The 19,965-nt window shown below is 38.8% G+C and overlaps 1 protein-coding gene across 2 annotated transcripts; it reads left to right on the forward strand.

Annotated features, from left to right (window-relative positions):
• Nucleotides 1-1,714: 1,714 nt before the first annotated feature.
• phf19 (PHD finger protein 19) lies at nt 1,715-14,404 on the forward strand. 2 transcript variants are annotated; one of them, XM_041786610.1, is made up of 14 exons: nt 1,715-1,938; nt 2,852-3,035; nt 3,117-3,198; nt 3,353-3,466; nt 7,413-7,507; nt 8,030-8,178; nt 8,259-8,354; nt 8,450-8,639; nt 9,188-9,255; nt 9,434-9,574; nt 9,768-9,828; nt 10,170-10,255; nt 10,773-10,862; nt 10,952-14,404. In XM_041786610.1, the coding sequence occupies exons 2-14, from the start codon at nt 2,853-2,855 to the stop codon at nt 11,280-11,282; spliced, it is 1,686 nt and encodes a 561-aa protein (XP_041642544.1). In that variant the 5' UTR covers nt 1,715-1,938; nt 2,852; the 3' UTR covers nt 11,283-14,404. The 2 variants fall into 2 exon arrangements, with proteins under 2 accessions (XP_041642544.1, XP_041642545.1); XM_041786611.1 differs by having other exon boundaries at nt 10,776-10,862.
• Nucleotides 14,405-19,965: the final 5,561 nt, after the last annotated feature.

The following is a 19,965-nucleotide window of genomic DNA, read 5'->3' on the forward strand; positions in this document are numbered from 1 at the left end:
TGCTGACATGAAACACGGCTCATTCAGCATATAAATGGATACATTGTCATAGAAAAACATCTAATGAACAGATTAATAAAATAAAATGATTGTATCAACAGTCTCTGTCACAAACAGGTAAGTTACTCTCAACAATAGCAGTTTAATGTAGCTCTTTTTCTCGCCTAGCAGGGAATCCAAGGGAATAGATGCCAGCAAAGGAAAAGGTCAGATCTGGGTGCAAGGGCTATCCTTTTGATGTTTTTCTTCTATCCAGATTTTTATGTCCCTCTCACAGAGGCCAAGACTGCATATATCAGGACAGATGCAATATGGGCAGCTACACAGCAAAAACTGGAGTGTTTAATTTTTAGTTTTAAAAATTTCAGAGTTGATTTTAACTTCCAAAGTGTAATTTGTAACTCCATTATGATTTAATTGGCCTTCAGTGTTGGAGTTACTTGACAGTGTTGATCCATTCATTGTTAGTCTAACTGTAGAGACCCAACTGATCTACCCAGTGGTTAGATGTGTTTAAATGCTGATAAGATGCTGCCTGTTGTACAGTGACCACTGCTGGGATTACTTTGCTCATATTTCTGGTGGATTATTGTTGTTTATATGTTAAACACCTCTGCACCATGAGTGAAGTTATCCAGCACATTGGTCACTTCCTGCCCGTGGCAGAAGATGTTCTTAACAGAGGATAGAGTGCAGAATTTCAAATGAGTGCATGTTTTAGCTCTGGATCTGTCTCTTTGCTCTGTCTTTGTCAAGTCTTTTGACTTTGCCACAGATGTTCAATGTAAGGTGGCAATATATACTAAATATGACAAATGCATTGCTCTGTGGCAATAACTAAAGTTGTAAATGCTACAAATTAACATCCAAAGTGAAAGAAAATAACCTCATAAACCTTTAAAGGGTTAAAAGTGCACTTTAATGTGTAAAAAAACACTACATAAGTGTTAAAAATTAATACCATAAAAGAGTTTAATTAATAACACTCGGAACATGTGAAACGTTTATAAACTTGGAAAAAATGTTAAACTAATCACTATGGGGGTTAAATTAACACTAATGATTCTGTTTTATTGCAGAGAGAAAAAAATGCACTGAATTTGCAAAATGCAGATTGCCATTGTGCCTTCAAGTAAAAGATAAATACATTAGTTAATCCCAAATCCTTAGACAGGGTCTTTAAAAAATTATTGAACAACCAAGTAATAATATTTTTATTGTGTCACTTCATTATAAAAAGTAGGCTGTATTTTAAACAGTTTTTGAAACAACAACACTACTGATATGCATAGATGCTTACTGTTCTATTGTTATTATTTCAATGGGCAGTAAATTAATTCTTAAATGAAATATTCAATTTTACCACACACAATTTTAAACTTTTTTTACAGGTGACAACTGACATTTTCTGTGTTTACCCGCAGGAGATTGTTCAGTTCTCTCTAAAACTCTTCACATATTCTAACAAAGGAATAAAATATTTCGGGATGATCAAATGATGTCAGTAGCCTAATAAAGTACACTCAGTTCTAAATAGGGCAAGGGCAAGATACAGTCTGGCTCATTTCATGTTGGCAACGTGATGACGATATTGACGACGGCTATGATGATTGGATTTATGCAAATGAAAGCATACCTCCTCTCCTGATTCGCGGGAAAAGTGAAAAAATGGCGACGGATGAAGTTTGAAGTTTAGCGCCACGAAACAGAGACGGGGAGACAGCCCATAACTGACAGGACAGAGACGGGGTGAGAGAGCAGGGCAAGGGCGACGCGACGGCGGCAGCAGGACGGAGGCAGGGGGAGAGAAAGTGAAGAGACGGAGAGACACTGACGGTGCGTCTGTCCCGTTGAAGTCGAACCTCGGCTGGAGCAACGCCTGTTTGTCTGTGGGTCAGAGGCTCGGAAGACAGGTGGATACAGACCGGGTCAGAGAAGGTAATATATCTTTGTGTTTTGTATTTTAACCCGATTCTACGCCATTAAAACACCTCTTTTCAGCAAGTTGGACTGTTTGCCAGTAGTTTATCAGTGATGTCGATTTGTTAACGCCTGAAGACCTCCATCACTTGCGGGAACGGTGTCGACACAGTGATGCTTTGATGGGATACACCGTTATAACCGTTTAATTACAGCAGCCGTTATACTGCAGCTGGCGGGTACGTTGTGTTTTTTGAAAGAGACCCGTTGTTTGTTTAGTAAACTTTTAAATCGAGTTACTGCACATGATGCAGCCCCGGGCTGCTATGAATCTGTTACAAGTATTAGCCCGTTTGTTGAGTCGTTATAACCCAGGCCGTGGGTGTGTAAGTAAACTGTGGTCAGTGGTTAGCCAGCTAACGGTACATAGTCTCGGTTCTGTTGGGAGGACAAACTGCGCATGCTCGTAGATGTCAAAAACTCCCTGACAGTTCAGGAATGAATCACAGCCACAGCCTAGAAGCGTGTGTGACTTTGTGATGTCGGTCTACATGGGCTGCTTGCCTTTCTGTTCCACTGTTCTCTGGAGGACCACTTGAATGCCATTTCCCTGAGAACTCAGAGATAGAAAGTGTTACTGTTATAAAACACTGGTTCCACTCTTTGCAGATGAAGTATTTTGTTATATATCAACATATATCCACATGTTCGGCACAGAGCGCTGTTAATTTTACCATCTTACCAGGGACTGTATCTGTTGCTATGTCAGGATGTCATTTTAATCTCAAGGTATGCCTTTTTAACACAACTTGGACACATTTACAGCTTTAGTTGAAAAAAAAAAATCATCCCTTATCAGCAAATGCATAACTGGTTTCAAATTCATTTTGTGATCATACAGTGCATAAATAATTTCTATGTTTCTCTGCAGGATGTACGAAGACCTGTATGAACCCTTCTGTGATCTGGAGACACAGGTGTCTCCAGGAAGCGGGGCCTGTCAAAAGGGGAGGGGACTGGATGATAGTGAAGGGGCTGAGTCCAGTCTGACTGTTGGACAGTTCGTCCTCTGCCATTGGTCAGATGGCCTCTACTACCTGGGCAAGATTCAGAGGGTAACACAAGCACACACAGAAAAGCATGAACACAAGTTTTTCTGATTAGTTCTAAATCTCTGTGTTGTTATTGTTGGACAGGTGAGCCCCCCCAGGCAGAGCTGCTTTGTCACATTTGAGGACAACTCCAAGTTTTGGGTCCTCTGGAAGGACATCCAACACGGTGAGAGACAGACCGATAGAGGGAGACTGACTGACAGGTTGACCTTCAGCAGGGGAGAAACCAGAGATACAGACAGATGTGTCTCACTATCATTTATGATATTTGTTTCCATTACTGACCTTCAGTTAAAATCTGTTGTCCAATCTTGTTGCAGCTGGAGTGCCAGGGGAGGAGCCCCGCTGCTCTGTATGTCGGGAGGCAGAGGCAAGTTCTGACAGCCAGTCAAACCAAAACAACCAGATTCTCATCTGTGGGAAGTGTGGCATTGGTGAGTGAGACATGTTTACAGGCTAAAACTTGTTAACTGTCCAACACAGTCACGTGTTTATGGCACATGTTCTGAACTTTCACCCTTGTAATAGACACTATATCAGCTGAAAGGCTTTTGTTTGTTTTTAGGTTTTCGTTGTTTTTTTCAAAGAAGAGACTAAACTGATTGATACCTTGACAGTAAATTTATGAACCATTCTCTCTGGTGGGCAAATAAAGATTGTTTACTTGAAACCATTGTTAATATTTCCAGCTTTTTTAAATCTACATAGTCTACATCTTTAAATTAAAATGCCTTTATTTTTAATGACATTGTAGTTCTTTTGAACTTTCAAATTAAAGTCTAGTTTTAGTTGATGGAGACTCAAAAGCTGTATTTATGAATGCTGTTATTTTTCTGTCTTTATGGATTTGTCTTATGCTGTGTGTTTTTAATGCTATTTGATTTTTTGTAAAGCCCTTTGGTCACCTGTGGGGTGTTGTAAAGGGCTATATAAATAAAGTACATTTACATTTTATTTCAGTTGTAGTCAATAAAAAGTCCTTACATTTTAGTCTTTAATATAGGTCAATAACCTGGCATGCCAGGTGGATTTGTTTCACACACCCATCTGGAAAACCACCCATAGAGAGCGATTGGGAAAGGGCAGAGCCTGTGAAAAAAAACTCAGAGGGTGATTGGATGAACGTTCTGTCTGTCACATCTTTATGGGCCAATCAGAGCTACAGCACATGTGACATAGCCGCTACCAAGCTGTCCCTATCAAAGGAGTAAACTCCATACAGAATTGCATAACACGAACCATGGCAACTGTAGACATGTCAGTTCACGACTTTTGTCGTTTTTGAAAAGAAAACAACTCAATGCTGTTCTTTGTTCTTCTTTTAACCAAGAAATGTTGTCAAGTTCTGATAAAACTGACCCTTTCGCAGCATCCACACTAATGTCTCCCGCCATAATTGCACTGGCTCGGTGTTGCTTGCTTACGTCACGACTCCGCAGCATCCAAAAGTACTGCCCCTCGACGCTGATTGGTCCTGTCACTTTCTAACTGGGCCCAAACGGTTCAGATGGGCGCTTTGCAAGATGGATTTGCCAGGTTAATAGGTCAAGACATCTATTTCTTTGTACTGCTGTTAATCAGCGAGATTGCAAAATTTATACAAATGTGAAACATTCATATAGATGCGAGACTTTTTTATATTTATATTTAAGATACTGCCATAAATTATGTGCACAGTGGAGAGATGTCATTGAGTTAAGTCTAACTCTAGTTAGAGTTTTAATGACCAAAGATCTATTTTTAGCTAGTTCTAGTCTTACTAATGGAAAAAAGGGTAGTTGGCAAGATGTCCCGTACACACTCAACATTAAAATGCCAATCTTACAGCACATGTAAACATGTTTACAACCTCGTTTTAAAAATAATTTTAGTTAGATTAGTTCATCTCTTTACTGGCACAAACTGTGTGGGGGATGAATTTTCTTGTAACTTGTGGGAATTAAACAAGGTATGTGTAATTTAGGGGCATGGCTGATGTGACTGCTAGCCAGTAGGGTGTAGCTTTGTCAAGAGGCTTAAGTCCTGACTCAGCTCCACCTCTTTGTCAGTTTCTTGGTTGAGCTAAAGTAAGTATTAGTCCCACTTTCCATATGCATGGGCTGCATGGCGCTCTGTACACTGAAAAAAGTAAAACAATGCTGTTGTAGGATTGATGTGATTTTTCATTTTATAACAGCCTAAAATTATTGATTTGTTCATTAAATCTAAATCTTCTAAATTATCTTAATGGCTGAACCTATATATATATATATTTTATAAAAGGTTTATTTTGGGCATTTATTTGATAGAGGAGAGGACAGTGGATAGAGTCGGAAACAGGGAAGAGAGCAGGGAGAGACATGCGGTAAAGGGCCTCAGGCCAGATTCAAACCCGGGCCGCCCGCGTACATGGGTCACGCGCCTTAACCATTCTGCCACCTGTGCCCGAACCTATATTTTTTTATTCAAACTGGCAGCTAGACACCAAATTAAATTGGATCAATGTATTTTTATAGCATTAAGCCTGCTGTGCGCATGTGCATTCTTAACAACATCCCGTAGGTCCCAAGTGAATTCAAAAAACACTTGATGCAACAGCAGCCGTCCCTTTTTGAGTGGCTCTCCCTCTACACTCCAGCACAGGCATCCAGCATTGACCTACGTGTTGAAACGCGCTGGTTGCGGCCTGTTATGACTGAATGAATGTTAAAAAAGACATTTTGAGTACTGATCTTCCTGCTTCTGGTTTAGCTCAATGGGTCACTCTCCTGACTTTTGACTGGGAGATTGATGGTTTGAATCCCAGTCAAGTCCTAAACTTTGGATAGAAGTGCCTGAAACAGCAGGAGAGCGACATCCATTTCCTGCAAAAATCCTATACTACTGTTTTTTCAGGAATAAACTTCACAGGCATGTTTTGGGGACCTCTGAGACCAATACAAACTTGTCTTAAAGGGCAAAATATGTCCCCTTTAATACATTTCTGCTCTCCCATCAGACCAAAGTAGCAAGAGTTTTCAGGAAAAATGTGTTGAGTTGACTTTCAAGACATGTGGGAGGCATGGTGGTGCACGGGTTAGCGCTGTTGCCTCACAGCAAGAAAGTTGCTGTGCTGCTAAACCTTTAAACATAGTTTCTATCAACTTAAAAAATTTACATTTACCTAATTTTAAAAAAATGTAATTGATTCAATTCAAAATGTTTCATGTGATTGATTACTTAATTTTTTTTAAGTTCAACCAATGTTTTACTTTTTTCAGTGTAGTGAGAGTCCTTACATTGTGATGTGTTTTGAAGTTGACTGGATACTCTGCATGTTTTTCATGTTGTTTGGCTTGATCTGCTATACGTGGAGTGACTCAGTTTGGCAGCTGCCAGCGCTGAAAATACACCTTCTGCGTGGGGCTGGGTGATTATGGCAACAAAACAAAATGGCGATTAGTTGGGCTTTTTACCTCGACTACGACTAATGAACGATTATTCCACCCCCACCCCCTGACTATGTTTGTTCTGTAAATATTTTTAGAATTTTAAAACGAATAACTGAGAGGAACATGCAGATATTAAAAAATCATGGTTATTTATTGAGACAACTGAAACCAAATTACACAGCTGAAATGAAACTACCTGGCTGCCCATCACGTGACTACGCAGCTATTAGTTTGTTTTTAAGGGGGTGGTGCATTAGTAGAGAGAGATTTTGCAAGGGAAAAAAAAGAAATAATTGACATGGCAGGTTTTCATCAGTTACAGGCTCTAAATGTCGGTTTCGATTATTTTTCGATTAATTGCCCAGCTCTACTTCTGCGTATCTCCAACAAAGCAGAGTTGAGTTTCACTTGTGAAATGCATTGTAGCTGGACTAGAGCGCAGGCAGTAAAACTTTTCCAAACGACTAGAGGGGGAGGGATTTGTTCAGCTGATCATGGAGTGGCCGTTGTATGTGAAGCCAGCCAGAGGTGGAGAGCCACTTCAATAACCAAATGGCTCAGGGTTTGTCCAATATTTTTCACAGTTTATTATTAAACCATAAAACAACATAATTCAAACAAAAGTCTCTAACTCAAGCACATACATCCTAACACAATCAACAGTCTAGTTTCTCTCTTTGATCTCCCTACGTCTTTTTACACTACCCAATGTTTCCATCATTAGTATTTTTCCACTTGCTGTTCTTTTTGGCTTTGTTATGATGTAATGTCTTTCTTTGTTTTTGTTATGGTTTTGTTTACATTGTCATCATCTTTCCCTGCAGGTTCACCAGTAATCTTTTATTAAATATGAACTTTGTGAACTTTGTATCAGCTCTAATTTTGCTAAATATATTGTATACAACCTTAGTTTCCCATGTATTTGACTCTTTACTACTGTGCATTAATAATACCTCTGTCTGTCTGTCAGGTTTCCACCAGCAGTGTCATGTTCCTCCAGTAGAGGGCAGCAGCAGCCTCAGTCCCTGGTTCTGTAGACGTTGTGTCTTCGCTCTGGCTGTCAGGGTATAAATACACATTCATAAGAAGATTGCAAGCAGTGTTGTGGTCTTGTTTTTGCAGAATTCACAAGGCTGCATAAGTAATAAATCCACCTATTCCTACCGTAAATCTCAGAGAGAGAGCTCTGTGCAGAGTTGAATCTGTCCTTAACATGGCTCTGGCATTACTTTTGTTTTTCAGTGATGATGTTTTTGAAAGTCAGTCTTTGTTAATTCCTGTTATGTAACTGAAATTCCATGATTTTACTGTGGCTATATAAGATTACTTTTGTTTTTCAGTGATGATGTTTTTGAAAGTCAGTCTTTGTTAATTCCTGTTATGTAACTGAAATTCCATGATTTTACTGTGGCTATATAAGAAATCATAAATTAAAAGACCATAAGTTTAAAACAGGTCTCAAGTATGTGACAACAGAAAATGTCTGGCATCTTCTTTGTTGAGGGAGAAAAAACATTCCTTTTTACATAAAAAATAATTACCGTCATTCTCTCTGCTTGACTATCTGTTTTTGTGCTCCACCCACAGAAAGGGGGCGCTCTAAAGAAAGGTCCCATAGCCAAAGCCCTATCGGCCATGAAGCAGGTGTTACTGTACGACCTGGACTCACTGGACTGGGACTCCCAACATCGTACCAATCAGCAACAGTGTTACTGTTACTGTGGAGGCCCTGGAGAGTAAGAGTTGCTTCCAAGTCCACAACACTGTGATTTCACCAGAATAAATCTCTAACAGGATGTTTGTGCTGTGTGTGCAGGTGGTACCTTAAGATGTTGCAGTGTTTTAGGTGTCAGCAGTGGTTTCATGAAGCCTGCACTCAGTGTCTGCAGGAGTCCATGATGTTTGGAGACCGGTATAACAGCTCCCCCTCTTCTACTCCTCTTCTGCTGCATCCCACTTATCCTATGTACCCCTATGTGCTGTGATCATTTCTTCTCTCTTTCTCAGGTTTTACCTCTTCCTGTGTTCGGTGTGTAATAAAGGATCAGAATATGTCAGGCGTCTGTCTCTGAGGTGGGTGGATCTGGTTCACCTGGTCCTCTACAACCTGTCAGTAAGCAGCAAGAAGAAATACTTTGAGCTGGATGAGATCCTCGCCTTTGTTTCTGCGAACTGGGACCATTTACAGCTTGGGAAGGTACTACACAGAACATAACTAAACCTAAACCAGACTGAACTGGACTAACCATTAAGCAGGGTGTCCTAAATCAAAGCTAGACCAAAAACAAAAGAAGAAAGAATAACATTTATAAGACTGGATTTAACCAAATCTGAACCAGTATGATCTAAACCTAACTTGAGCCTGTCTATTATGACCTTAACTTTGATCAAACAGACTATAAATGAACCTTATTAAAGCAGGACCAATATCATCTAAACTTAACTTAAATTACACTAGTCTGAACAGAAATCGCCTAGACTGAACTAAACTAAACCTTGAACAAACCAAATATAGATGAGACAAAACTAAACCTGGACTATAATTTTAAATATAAAGCCTTGACCAAACTGAACTTTAGTTAAAGTTTAGACTATAGTGAACTAAATTTAACCTTAAAAAGGCTTAAACATCTTAATTTGAGCCAAAATGAACTTAATAACACATGTCCAAACCAGACTTAATTAAGAATGATTAAGCCTGATGTACTGTGGTGCTGTTTACAATTTTTTTTGTGTGTGTTTTAGCTCTCTAACACACCCCTGTCAGAGAGAGCACAGTACCTGCTGGATGCTCTGAATAAATACAAGAGCAAGTAAGAAATTTATGTTATTACTTTATCATCTGAAGCAGTTTGTCCAGTGAGTACTGGTTCATTGCATGATTGTTGCATTAATATTTTTGTAAGATAGCAAACTGCACCCGCAAAAAATGTGTTGGGTAACATGAGACTGATTTTTACTGCGGTCAGTATAACTACTTTGTTTGCTCAGGTTTCTGTGTGGGAAGGAAATCAAAAAGAGGAAGTGCATTTTTCGTCTGAGGACAAGAGTTCCACCTAACCCCCCCTCTAAGCTCTTTCCTGAGCGTGCTCAGAATGATGGAGGTCGAGGACGTAAGAAAGGTGTTGTCAGGTACAGGAATTTCCCATCATTAACTTGCTGGATGTGTTTAAATGTCAGGGCATTTAGCTGTTTAAAATGCTGGATTTTAGGTCCAAAAGAGGATTACTAAGAACCTCAATTTCACTAAACTGCAGCTTGAGTCTCATTAAGATTAAACTATGTGTGTGGGTGTATGTGTGTGTGTGTGTGTGTGTGTATGCAGCACTTCAGCGGAAAGGAAGAAAAGGAAGTCCAAGTGGCTATTAGAAGATGCTATCCCTAATGTAAGAATCTCCTCCTCTGTTCTTCTTTAACCTTTTCATCTATGCAAAGAAAATGGTCTGCCCCATGCCGATTTTTAAGAACTGGGATGTCAGTTCTTGCAGGGTCCTTGCGTAGTACCCCTGTAATATGTAAAGTCTATGCTTTTTAAAACTGTGTTAAAAATTATATTAAATGTAAAAATACAAATGTGAGTACAGAATAGACAAGCAAAACATATCAATCCAATAATGAATGTGGAAACATGATAACTTTTAACTGGATTTTTCCACTAATGATAACGTTCTTTTTAATGGTCATGCTGTTAGTTTTCTCCTACTCTAAACTGTCTTTTTTTTCCCAGAACGACCTGTCCTGCAGCTGGACGTCTAACCATCACATGGCCAACATCTTTGACTTCACTCTGGATGAGCTGCAGAGCCTTAAGAGGTAGGACTGAAATCAGTCGACTCATGATACTTTTCATTTTCATTTTTTTTATCTCCTAGGAATGGACGGTATTTATTTTCTAATACCCCCATACCCTCTCCGAATTTTACTGGGGTATGTGGTATTACTGCCAGTGTATTGAGAAGATTTGAGACTTGAGTTGGTGGCATTGATAAGGTCTAAAACAGATGATCGACAGGCTTGAGCTGGCAGTGGTGTAGCCAAAGGAAGCTGGAGAACTTGAGACATGGAACAAATTTTATAAGGCAATGTTTACAGGAGCGCTGAAAATGATTTATGGTTTAAGAATTGTTCTTACATTAACAAGTAAACTGAGCTCCAACAGGACAGAGGAGCAAACAAAGTGCCTCTCTTTTTCCTCTCCATCTTTGGCACATACATGAGCTCTTTCCCTCCCCTCCTCTCTGATTTAATATGAGAAATTATAATACGGGTATTAACAGATTAGCACCCATTCTTATAACCTTCATAATAAGATTTACTCTGTTCCTCCCAGTAGTTCCAGTAGAACAGTCAGTATTGATCAAGACTCCACCGATGCCTCCACCTCTGGCTCTGCTACCACCAGCACCTCCTATCACTTCAGGTCAGCAGCAGTTAACTAACTCCTACTAATGAGTAACCAGGTTGAACGCTTCTTTTCCTGACATGTGATCTTGGTGCTTTGTACCCCAGGAGGAGAGTCGGCAGCAGGAAACGGAAGTTGCCAAGCAACAGCTACAGCCATTGGGCTAGTCACAGCGAGGCAGGGGAGGAGCCTTCTGCAATGCCAGAAGACCAAGATGTTTCCAACCACTCTCACATGGCATCAGACTCCTCCCACTTCCTCTCTGATCCCTCCCAGATTCCCACTGACTCCTCCCACCTTCACTCATCCATCTCCTCATATTTCGGAGTGGCAGGCAGACTGACCAATGGGGAAAGGTATCAGGTGTTGGCGCGACGTGTCACCCCTCAGGGCACGGTCCAGTACCTGTTGGAGTGGGAGGGGACAACACCTTATTAAGACGTTAACAAGCTGTCTTGTGAAGCTTTGACTCCTCCTCCTCCACTCTTAACACTTACTGTTCTCAGCCAATCAGAACATTTCACCCGAATGATAGTGAAAGAATTCCTGTTTCCATAACAGTTTCATTTAATTTCAATGGAGACAGGTCTGGCTACAAACTACATCTCTAACGGCCACTCTCACACACCATTCATCTGAGACACTGTATATCTCAGAACAGAGCTGCCATATTTTGCTGTTACAACGTCTTTCCAGTTTTGTTTTTTCCATATTCAACTTTATTCATATACAAAGTCTGGCAGTTACATTCATAAAAAACGATATTGCAAAAATGTCGGACTAAGCAACATTTCATAAATGGTATTGAATCATGTTTAGACCCATTTCAGACGTAGTTACACATACAGGGGCTCGCTTTAACTTCTTATACTTTAGCTAAAGCTAACATAGCTGCACTAGCTAAGTAATGAACGTTACTACATAAGCCAATGTAGCTAAATTAAACCCAAACAGAAGTTTAATCCAACTTTATGTTTGAGGATTTAGCGTCATTCTCCCTTCTGGGATAGTCAGTGTCTCAGATGCAGTCAGACTGTCTTGTTAGAGTATCCTGGTATTTTTATTTCATATTCTCACAAATATATATCTTAAAACACAAAAAAACAATTCTGATTTAAAAGAATGAAGACTGAGTTTCTTAGTCAGTGGCATAGAAACAGTAAATTCTTTGGTGGAGATCATGGCCCCAATTAGTTTTTACTGAGAAATTTTAGTAAGTTAGTTAAAGATTAATTATTGTCCCTTTTCTTCATTTATCCCTTTCATATGTAGGTCCCCATAAAACCCCATCCCTTCTTTGTCCCTTAAGTGACCTATTATATAGAATAAGCATATTGCACAATTGTCCCTCCAATACTACAAAACCCCTGTCCTTATATATCTAAATAAATTAAAGCCTGTCCCATGTAGGAGCCCTCAGTGGTTTGCCTGTAATATGTCCCACAGTTACTGTTACTTCTTAATCCATGTAGTCCCTGTATTTATCATCACTCTACATTTCCATTATACTCCACTGTATCAACCAAATGTTTGTCTCCAAAATATCTTGTTCTGTATGTGTGCTGCTGACACCCTGCCCCCCCCCCAGTCTCTTTGTATTTTTCCCCCTCTGTCTTATCTCACATAGCCCCACAAAAACACTGCCCTACTTCTTAAAGGACCCTTATATCTCCCCAAAATGGCCCCACAACAGATGCCCCCACAGTAACAGGTCAGATGGTTTGGAGGAATAAAAGCTGATCTTGATCCTGTAAAATCAGTATTCAGTAAGAGCAAACTTCAAGTAAAATACAGCCAAAGACGCGACACATAGACACACAATGCTCTCATTTGTTAGTGTTATATGGATTTTATTATAGTATTAAATCCTGTATATCATCAGACTGATATTAGTTTTTGTTAATTTCTTTTGTTTTAAAACCAAACACATTTCCTCTTCTCTGACATGTTTAACAGTCAGAGGCTCCTGTAGTTCCCATAGTTCCCCCAGCTGTTAAACAGCATGCTGCCTTACCTGTCCTGACTGCTGTACCTGTGTGTTATTTCACACAGCAGTTTGTGTCGTCTTTTAAAAACTGAACATGGAACACTTCATATAAAACAGATTGAGACTCTCAGTCATATGTCAGAATTTTTTTCAGCTCTGATCTTCAGGAGTTTATCATGTTCACTTCCTTGACTGTGATGTCACTGCAAGTGTTTCCTAACAGCCCTGACATCTGTTGTGACCTCACAGGGAGGACGTGACCTGACGAGATCAGTAAGTCAGTGTTGGTTAACCTGTGAAGTTCCAGTGAGATGAACTGTATTACATTCTTTGTAGTTGTTTCATGGCAAAATCAGCACAGACAATGCCTCAGACAATCAGAAGGATCTACGCGCTTAGAGGGGCCTAGGGCTGAAAGCCTGTGCAGGGCCATGAAACGTTGCACTGTGAAACATGGATGACAAAACCCACAAACCTGCAGATAAAGTTTCTAGATTCAGTGGGAACCTGTGCATTTTCACAGCAAGAACCTGACTTCATGAGTCCATCCTTTGTGCTTTTAAATTCAAAGGAGTAATTATTATCTATCTGAAATAGTTGACCTCCTGCTGCTTAATGGTCTGAGTTTTGTATTAAAGTATTTTCCAGTGTATTGTGTAGGTAACCTGAAAGGTGTAACGTCAGCTCAGTGTGTTGTTAACTCCCTTAGATTACCAGAAACCAAGTTTAGGACCTCAGACCTCTTTGTTTGTGGTTTAATAATAGTAAAACTAAACATACAGTAAGTGTCAGGTTGAACATTTTATTTTGTCTTTCTTTACCAGGATAGTTTTTAGTTTTACATTTTTGAAGTTATTCCTACTTTTGTGTTTATAATTTTCTCTGTAATTCAGACCTTAAGGAAAGAGGTAACACTTTTAGTAAAGTATCAAAGCCTAGATATTAACACTGAATATTTTACTGTTGAAGCTTCATGTAAACTAGCTGGACTGTGGATTTAGATCTCCATGTTTTACAGTGTAGTAAGTGTAAATAACAGGATTCCTCATCATCAGTTACTTACTTCCTTTTTTATTTCTGATACAACTGAAATTCTCCTGATAAAACAACGCAGACAAATCCCACTGGAGCTGAGCAGAGTTCAGGGTTTCCTTTTGTTAACTCTACAGTGTGTTTTATGTGAGCAGCTGCTTTCTTGCACTATTGTCACACATTGAGTATCTATGCAAACATAAACCTCACTGACCAAACTGATAATGAATCAGAGAGACTGATGAGTGATCAGGAACTTTGTGCTTTTCAAATGTTCAAAATTAATTGAAATGATAAAATGTTGTTCCATATGTTCTCTTCTGTTCAGTTAGCCTGAGCTAACACATCCCCTTGGTTAAAATGAGGAATGCTAACAGTGCTAATAATGGTAAAAGTCTCTGAGACATTAAACTGCCACTCTGTCACTTTAAACCTGCAGCTCCTCATCGCTGCCACAGTAATAATGCTTCCTTCCTATTGGCTTGTTGGACAGTTATTTTGACCGTGTGACTGTTTGTATGTTTGCCTTATTTCCTGTTCAGCTGACCAGTCAGCTGCCAGCTTTCTCTGGAATAAAAAGAAACTGTTTGACTTTTGACCTCTTGAATTTTTTGTTTTTATTTTTTGTGGAAGAGTATTTGAGTTTGTTTACAATGTGTTTATTTGTGAAGAAGTGTGTTTTTTGAGTGTGTGTGCGTGTGTGTAACAGTGAGAGTGCTACAGTTGATAATCTGTTAAGACCGTTAAGGCATTAACGCCACGTGAGAATCAAAATGCACATTAACAGACAGTTCAGGTGTCGGTCTGTGTTGTCGTCCTCAGGGTCTCTGCAGGCAGACAAGAGGTCAGACAGACAAGTAAAGGCAACTTAAAGCATGAGGAGTATCTGACACACAGCTAGAGACGAGCTTCACGCTCTACGCATCTCCACCTGCCTATGAGTTCCCCCAACAGCTCTGGGATCGACAAAGCTGGTAGGTTTGTAGGCAGAGCATCTATACCTGTTTATTCATTATCTTGAACATAACTGACTTTAAAGCAGGGTTTAGCATTATTTATGTTGATGTACCCCAGTAAGAGGTGACCTGAAAACCTGGGATTATCCTCGATAGTACCTCTAACCCGAAATCCTGCTTCAGAGCACAGGCCTCTGGTCTCTAACTCAGAGGATTCTGCTGCCATGGAGGAGCTGGTCAAACACCTGTCCAGGTGTCAGCACATGGGCTGGATGAAGGTGGTTGGTGAGTTGAAGCTTCTTCTCAGTGTGGAGTTCACAGATTATTGTTGTACAGTATGTTGCAGCAATAGTTTCAGAGTGAGATGTTAAATTTTATTTTCTTGATTTCTCTTTGGCATCTGTTGTCAACTCAATGCGACGGTTTGGTCTACCAAAATCAAAGTGGTTTCTTATATTTATTAGGACTGTCAGAATTAAAACAATCACTGAGATTGATTAAGGTCCTTAATAAGTACATACATTTATTTTAATTGCAAATAGTCACATGCTTTATTGCCCCTTTGAGCACACTTTGTTAAACCAAAGGTCTAAAACCTGTTTTCTTTGTAAAGTGAGATACCTGGTTATGAATTAGCACTATACAAATAAAGACTGATTGTCTTCCTGTAGCCACAGTGATGAAAAATAAGTACACCATTGCTCTTTAATGTATCATTTCACTTAAAAAATAACAAAAACTCATGGGCAGTTCAGTGGAAAAGTCAAAATTCATCTCCACCTCATGTTACCAAACATTTATGTCATTGCTGTTCCTTTTTTCCTTTTCAATTCATGACAAATTCCTTTTTTCTGTGGTTAAGGTGATTTTATAATCTTCAATCTACCAGAAACTCCCTATCTTCTTTCAAATAAAAGCAGGCCTTATCAAAACAGGAAGTCAGCTACCCTTTGAGACAGTACAAAAATCCAAACAGAAAAAAAAAAAGAAAAACATTTTAAATGCAAAATAGTGGAATCGCCATAAACTGCAGGAATCATGAGATTCAGATTAATAATGCTTTTGGCAGCACTCATATTTACATTTTTGTTGTTCCAATTAATATATAACATTATCCTCATTTATCTTGCACTCATTACAATATGTCTTTCTGAAAATTTTGTTCCTTGTTTACACGTATTTCTCTAATTCCAAGTCAACAATTACTTTTCACTGTTAGCCAAGTTCAACTGACACACATCTCAAGGTTACAAGATCACTTTCAGACAATTTTTCGCTTACTGCAAGCAAAGCTGAATTGTTGTACTGAGTAAATCTGGCTGTCTATATTAAGTGCCATGAGATGTTTTTTTCATAGGAGTTATAAGTATGAGTGTTTTAGTGCATAAATCTGATGGTTATGGTCCAGATTGCAGGACCTAACAGTTAGCTTGTGAGTAAGCATGCACCCCCCCCCACACCTACATAATTAAAGTTTAAAGTTTGTCAGTCCACTTAATTCATACGATGTTATATTACCGCGCTGTTAACAGTGATTATCATATTGTATTTTAAAAGTAACAGTTATGTTTTAAGAGGGAAAGGAGCAGCCACAGCAAGCAGACAGAGATAATGAAGATCAGCTCTCCAGATTAGAAGAGCAGAATCGCTTTTTGACTGGCACATATCCTCATGTACACAAACCTGGGAGTAACATAAGCGTTGCAGTATTTCAACCAACTTCAGTATTACTAAAACTGAACAAATGTCAATGCTGTAAGATGCTGTCAGTGCTCATAAATACATAAAAACAAGTTTTTTGCTTTTATTTCATTTGACAGCTTAAGAGTCAAGAAATAGAGAGAGAGGGCATGGCATTCAGCAAGGTTCAGAGGGGCAGCATCAAATCAAGGACTGCGGTTTCAAGGACTCAGTCTCTGCAGGAGGCATGCACTGACATTCTGCTTTCTAGTATTTTGCTTTTACAGGAAATAAAAGAAACATCAAAATCAGAATCAAAAAGCACCTTTAAGAGGTGTAGAACAAAAAATAATACATACAAGGGCTTAAAGAATCTTCAGTCGAAAGACAATTTAAGTTGGAACTGAATCAACCTTACAGGTCATTGACAAACTGCACATTTATGAGTGAATTTAGATGAATGAAGACATGCAGATGTTTGATCTGGTCTGTAAATTCTCATGAACACCCACAGACAACTGTTTACCGTTTACTATCAGTAAAAGGTCTCTAACAGTCTCTACTTTAAAATAATTCAACATGTGGTATGATATGTCAATACTGTGCTCATACTGAAACATAAAATGTTGTGATGATGTCACAGAGTTAAAGAGCGCCTCCATCCATTGGCTGTCATGTGGTCAGAAGGCGGAGACTGATGTCTGGAGTAAAATGTTCTGCATTTTGTCAGACTCACAGTTACTAATGCTCAACAATCTGGAGGTAAACACACACACACACACAAACACCTGTTAATCCGCCCACATACGTTTATATATCTGATTTATTTTCGTCAACTTCATGTCCTGCTGCATCTTCTTTTGCAACTTTTTCAGCTGGTTCTTCTGCAGCTTCATCTTGCATTGTTTTGCTTCCTTTCTGCTTCTTCATCTCTCTTTCTTTTTTTTATTTACTTTTTGTTTGTATTTATTTTTTTGTTCTACATCTTTTTGCCAGTTCCTTCTAGCTTCTTTTGCTTGTTTTGCTCATGCTGTGTCTTCTTCCTTTGCCTATTTTTCTCAACTGTCTGCTTCTGATTGCTCCTACTTCTACTGTGTCTGAAACTTCTTTTTTGTTTTCTTCGGTTTCTTCTTTGTTTTCTCTTTGATCATCATCTTTTTTTTCTTCTTCTGCTGCTTCTAAATCTTCTTGTCATTTATGTTCTTTGCTTCTTCTATTTATCTTGTTTTCCTTTCAAAGGTTTCTTCTATTGCTTCAGCGTTTTATAAAACTTATTCCTCTCCTTCTTCGTTCCCTCCTCTACAGGTTCATCCTCTACTTCTTGCAGAGAGGGCGGAGACTTGTACAGTCTGGTTGCTGAGATACACTCTCCATGTGACCTCCGGACCTCCTCGCCCCACCCACAAAGGTAAGGAGGGCGTGAGGGGTTTACCAGCTGCAGAAGAAGAAGACAGACAGCGACAGACAGACAGACATACAGCTACAGACAAACAGACAAAGACCCGCAGACAGGTAGAGACAGACAGACAGGGGATGGACGTGGAGTTTGATGCAGACTTTGAAGACTTTAATGGTAAGAAGAAAGCCTTTTTTTTATTTTTCAGTGTCCTTGTTTATGTGTTTGCTGCTGCAACAGGATTATCTGCTCTGCTTAATCTTGATGTAATGATAATATTAATCTCATAATCTGTTATCTGAGGTCAGCTACCATGGCAACATAACTGACTGCTCCCATACTCATGAGGTTACTTAACCCAAGACAGGTTTACATCACCTGCTAGGTGTCAAGGATCCAGAGGAAAGATTCACAAACTTAAAGTTGTGCAGAATGCTGGATATTAAATAACAAACTACTATGAATATAGACCTGGATGTTAATAGCTTCAATTGATTTGATTTTTTAAAATTCCCCTCACTTTGTAAATGCGCTAAAAGTAAAGCGGCATAAAATGACATATTTTCAAAGTTAAAAAAGTACAGGAAACTTTTTTCTTTTAGTTAATTAAAGTTGAGAAATATTTCTTTCTTTTAGTTAATTAAAGTTGAGAAATCTTTCAAGAGTCTAAATAGAATTTAAAAGTACCATCATTTTTTTACTTCAGTTTAATTTTAATTCTTTAAGTCTTTGGTGTTTTTTTCCCAAAACTTTCTCAATGTTATTAAAGCCTGATTTTAAAGAGCACACATATAAACACAGAAATGATGAAATTAGTAAGTAATTCACAGCCTCATTCGGCATCACCCAGTAAAATCATATTTTACAGATTATGTACAGTTTTAGCGTGTGTGTATTCTCAATAAGCATGTGATATTAGGGGGGATAAAGGGGATGTCACCCCCCTTTATTTTGCAAAAAGATCAAAAGCCCCCCCCCCCTTTTGCTAAGCTGCTATAAGCGCCTGCTGCAAGCTGATCATTTAATTCTACTTTAAAGTCATAAACTATGATTGTAGAGGTCACTTCTGAATTTAGAGTTATATTTTAAGACCAATTTTCACTGCTCCAAAACAACTTAAAAGTACATTATCTGATAGACCACTGAGAGCAGTGGTTTAGAATGCCCTTAAGTTCTGAGTTCTCTATTTATCCAAAAGACACTTGTTAGCTGAAAAAAAATGGGTCTGGCCCAGACTATGGAGTAACGTGACTGTGGAGTTAAAGTGCATTAAGGCAAATGGTAAAGTGCCTTAGTGTTAAAGTGCTGATATATTGCACATAATTGTAAATGTGCTTAAATAAAATGCATATTTGCCCCAGGGCCTATATATTTTAAGGGCTAATGTAATTGCAAACAGCCTTAGATGTGTCTCTGGATTGTGTATTGTTTATTGTTTTTTTGGGATCCCCATTAGCATTGGCACATGGCCGCAGCTATTCTTCCTGGGGTCCAGAACATAAAATAGTTTACATACAAATAGTACATACAATATTAAATGAAGTAAAACATACATACACTTTCATCCCTACCTTACCACTCCTACTCAAGACACAGCAAACAACGCGCAAGTTGATGGACAATCCTGGATGATACCAAGTATGCCTTAAACATTAAAAAGATGATAAAAAAAAAACAAAACAAAAAAACCCCCAAACAAACAAATAGTATACAAAGGTGTATTTATGTATACTATCTCCATGCAGTAATACATGTTACAGTGACCTAATGGTTATTATTTACAAAAGTTAGTAGCAACTGTTGGGCTCAGTCCTATATTATCCTCTACTCCTATTCCTCGATTTCAAGTGCCCCTTGCTCTTCAAAACAGAAATACAAGTGGTGAAGTCTACCCCCTGATGAAATGGAACAACTCTTTGAGGTCTTCATGCATCATCAGTAGCTGTCAATGGCATTTACATAAACAGACGTGATGTCAAAATAAGCCATTTCTGCTATGATGTATGTTTAAAAAATGCCTTTGATATAAAAGGTCTATAATGAATTGAAACAACTTTAAATTATATAAGA

The sequence above is a fragment of the Cheilinus undulatus genome, linkage group 5 (genome assembly GCF_018320785.1).
Source record: "Cheilinus undulatus linkage group 5, ASM1832078v1, whole genome shotgun sequence".
In the NCBI taxonomy this organism is placed as follows: Eukaryota; Metazoa; Chordata; class Actinopteri; order Labriformes; family Labridae; genus Cheilinus; species Cheilinus undulatus.

Bases quoted from the DNA above. Each gene is read 5' to 3' on its own strand.
- phf19 (XM_041786610.1), top strand. From the start codon at position 2,853: ATGTACGAAGACCTGTATGAACCCTTCTGTGATCTGGAGACACAGGTG. The intron at 8,179-8,258 runs GTAAGAGTTGCT...CTGTGTGTGCAG, and splicing joins TACTGTGGAGGCCCTGGAGA to GTGGTACCTTAAGATGTTGC. The intron at 8,355-8,449 runs GTATAACAGCTC...TCTCTTTCTCAG, and splicing joins TCCATGATGTTTGGAGACCG to GTTTTACCTCTTCCTGTGTT.